This window comes from Pterocles gutturalis, unplaced genomic scaffold (genome assembly GCF_000699245.1).
Source record: "Pterocles gutturalis isolate BGI_N339 unplaced genomic scaffold, ASM69924v1 scaffold25873, whole genome shotgun sequence".
NCBI classification, from domain to species: Eukaryota; Metazoa; Chordata; class Aves; order Pterocliformes; family Pteroclidae; genus Pterocles; species Pterocles gutturalis.
Window position 1 is genome coordinate 4,928 of NW_010126664.1, and position 2,772 is coordinate 7,699.

The window sequence follows — 2,772 nt, forward strand, 5'->3', positions numbered from 1 at the left end:
ACAAAACAATTCTAGTACCAGCTAAAATGGCCAGAAACCATCAAGAGAAAGGAGTGCAGATTCACATGGTTGATGGTGAAAAAGCTCTAAAACTGCTGTGGAAAGGGAAGAGAAAAAGAACAAGAAACGGGAACTCTTTGGCAACTGAAAACCTGCAATTTATACAACAGCCGACTTGGGCCAAGGTCACTAGACCTTCACAAGCAACAAAAGGTAGGGTGAATGCACTGCAAAGGGAAAGCAGACAGGAAAAGACCAGGAATTGTTCAACTCCAGTGAATTTCCTTCTGTACATATTAAAAAAGCTACTGCCTCTTGCTTATTACTGACAAAAATTTCTGACTGCAAAGCAAAATCAAAGTTTCGTGTTGTGGTTTTTTTATTTTTTTAATGGGTAGTAGGAAGCCCTCTCAATTTGAGACAATTCTTTGTCTCAATTCTATCAGAGTTGGATTTCATAATACATTCAGGTAAAAGCCCATCCTAAATAGCAGCATTTTTTTTACCGTGCATATACCCAGGAAGTTCCATTATGGAATTATTCCATATTGACAGGTCCTCCTGCCATGGCATCTGCCTAAGACAGCTTGTGTACGCCAGGCACGCTCAGCACGCTGAAGCAGTACATGTAAGCAGTGGAAGTGAGTTCACAGGGGCGGCTCCCCCTCTGCTGCCCGCACTGCAGTAAGGAAGGGTTTTGCTTTTCTCTAGGAGGGAGGAGAGCAGACATGTCTGGGTTTGTTGTTGGTGGTTTTGAACAAATAATAGCATCAAAGAAACTGTTCTCATCTGGGATGAACCAGACTTTGGAGTCTCTCCAGATCTATGCTTTAACAAAACAAAGCAAATCACTACAAAAGATAAGGGAGAGCCAAAGTGCTGGAGGACTGATCACCCGTGATGTTTATGTCATGAGACTGAATGTTCATTTAACATCTCTTCATTCAGTTTGTTTTTGGAAGATTCTGAGAGGAGCCAAAGCACTAAACAAGCTCTCCCTGAAGCGTTCATCAGCTAAATAAATGGAAGGTAATGCAAAATACATGGCGAGAAAACAGCAGGTGGCATTCAAGCAAAAAAAGAAAACACAACATCGACGTGATTTTCACATCTGTAACACTCTCACGCTACCCAAGGCCTACGTAAAACCATGCCTGGCATACATGTAATAGCTGCCTTTAAGAAAGCCTACACGCAGTGCTCTCAAACAGTCATTATACCAAAATGAAATGCTCATCAGTGGTTAGGGAACACCGTGCTTAGCATAACAGAATTTTTCGGAACTAGTGGAAGTCATCTCCAACATGCTTTATGTTTAAACAGAAGTAATTTTTGTCATTGATAGCTTATGTGTTACCTGTAAAAGGTAATACCTATGCCATGGATGTTTTCACTGTGAAATATTGGCCAGATGTGTCAGGACCACAAACACAGTAGTTAAATCCATCACTTTACACCTTCCACCTGACTACGCAAACGGCACGTGGCTGACAAGTTTAGATCAACGCATAAGACTAAAAGTAAGCACTTTCATTTTGGCTTTTAATTCCCAAAAGACTGCAAAACAGCAGGTGAAGATCGTCACATCCTCAATATTTTAAGGTGGTCTGACAGCTGTAGCAGTCCAGACGGCTTTTGTCCATTGCCTCTGGTCCTGTCACCAGACACCACTGAAGAGAGCCTGGCTCCGTCCTCTTTGCACCCTCCCATCAGGTATTTATATACATTGATGAGGTCCCCCTGAGCCTCCAGGGTGAACAGTGCCAGCTCTCTCAGCCTCTCCTCACAGGAGAGATGCTCCTGTCCCTTCACCATCTCCGTGGCCATTTCTTCAACACTCTCCAGTACGTCCATGTCTCTCTTGTACTTGGGAGCCCAGAACTGGACATAGAACCCCAGGGATCGAGGTGAGGTTGACTGGCCTGTAGTTCCCTGGGTCCTTCTTCTGGTCCGTCTTGAACACAGGAGTGACATTTGCTTTCCTCTAGTCCTCAGGCACCTTTCCCAATCACCACAATAATTCAAAGATTATCAAGAGTGGCCTCAGAAAGACATGAGCCAGCTCCCTCCTCACTCAAGGGTGCATCTTATCAGAGCCATGATCTATGTCCAGTTTGCTTATTAAGTATTCCCTGACTGGATCCTTGTCCACCAAGGGTACATCTTCCTCCAGCCTTTCTCCTTAGTCTCTGGGACCTGGGATTCCTGAATGCTGGTCTTGCTAGTAAAGACTGAGGTAAAGAAGGCATTCAGTACCTCAGCCTTTTATACTTACATGTCCTGTTGTCACCAGGATCACTGCCCCTTTCAGCAATGGGGCCACATTTTCCCTACTCTTCCTTTTGCCACCTATGTACTTACAAGAAGCCCTTCTGTTGACTTGGACATCCCTCACCAGATTCCACTCCAGTTTGGCTTTGGCTTTCATAACCCTGTCCCTGCATGCTCAGTGTTTCTATATTCCTCTTGGGTTACCTCTCCCTGCTTCCACCTTCTGTAGGTTTCCTTTTTGTGTTTGAGTTTGGGAAGAGCTCCTTGTTCATCCGTGCAGGCCTCCTGGCATCTTTTGCCTGAGTTCCTGCTCATTGGGATTGACTGCTCTTGAGCTTGGAGGTAGTGATCCTTCAATATCAACCAGCTTTCTTGGGCCTCTCTTCCCTCCAGGACCTTATTGCATGGGACTCTACCAAGCAGATCCCTGAAGAGGCCAAAGTCTCTTCTCCTGATGTACAGGGCTGTGATCTTGACTTTTGCCCTCTTCCCTCCTCTGAG

General features: G+C 44.9%; 1 protein-coding gene across 1 annotated transcript in view; it reads right to left on the bottom strand.

The window, feature by feature from the left end:
• LOC104465851 (stromal membrane-associated protein 1-like) overlaps positions 1-1,854 on the bottom strand; it is a gene marked incomplete at its 3' end in the record, with an annotated part of 4,950 nt that extends 3,096 nt beyond the window's left edge. Inside the window, exon 1 of the mRNA XM_010079062.1 lies at positions 1,726-1,854. Coding sequence (XP_010077364.1) covers positions 1,726-1,854 — 129 coding nt within the window. The remainder of the gene's footprint in view (positions 1-1,725) is intronic.
• Positions 1,855-2,772: the final 918 nt, after the last annotated feature.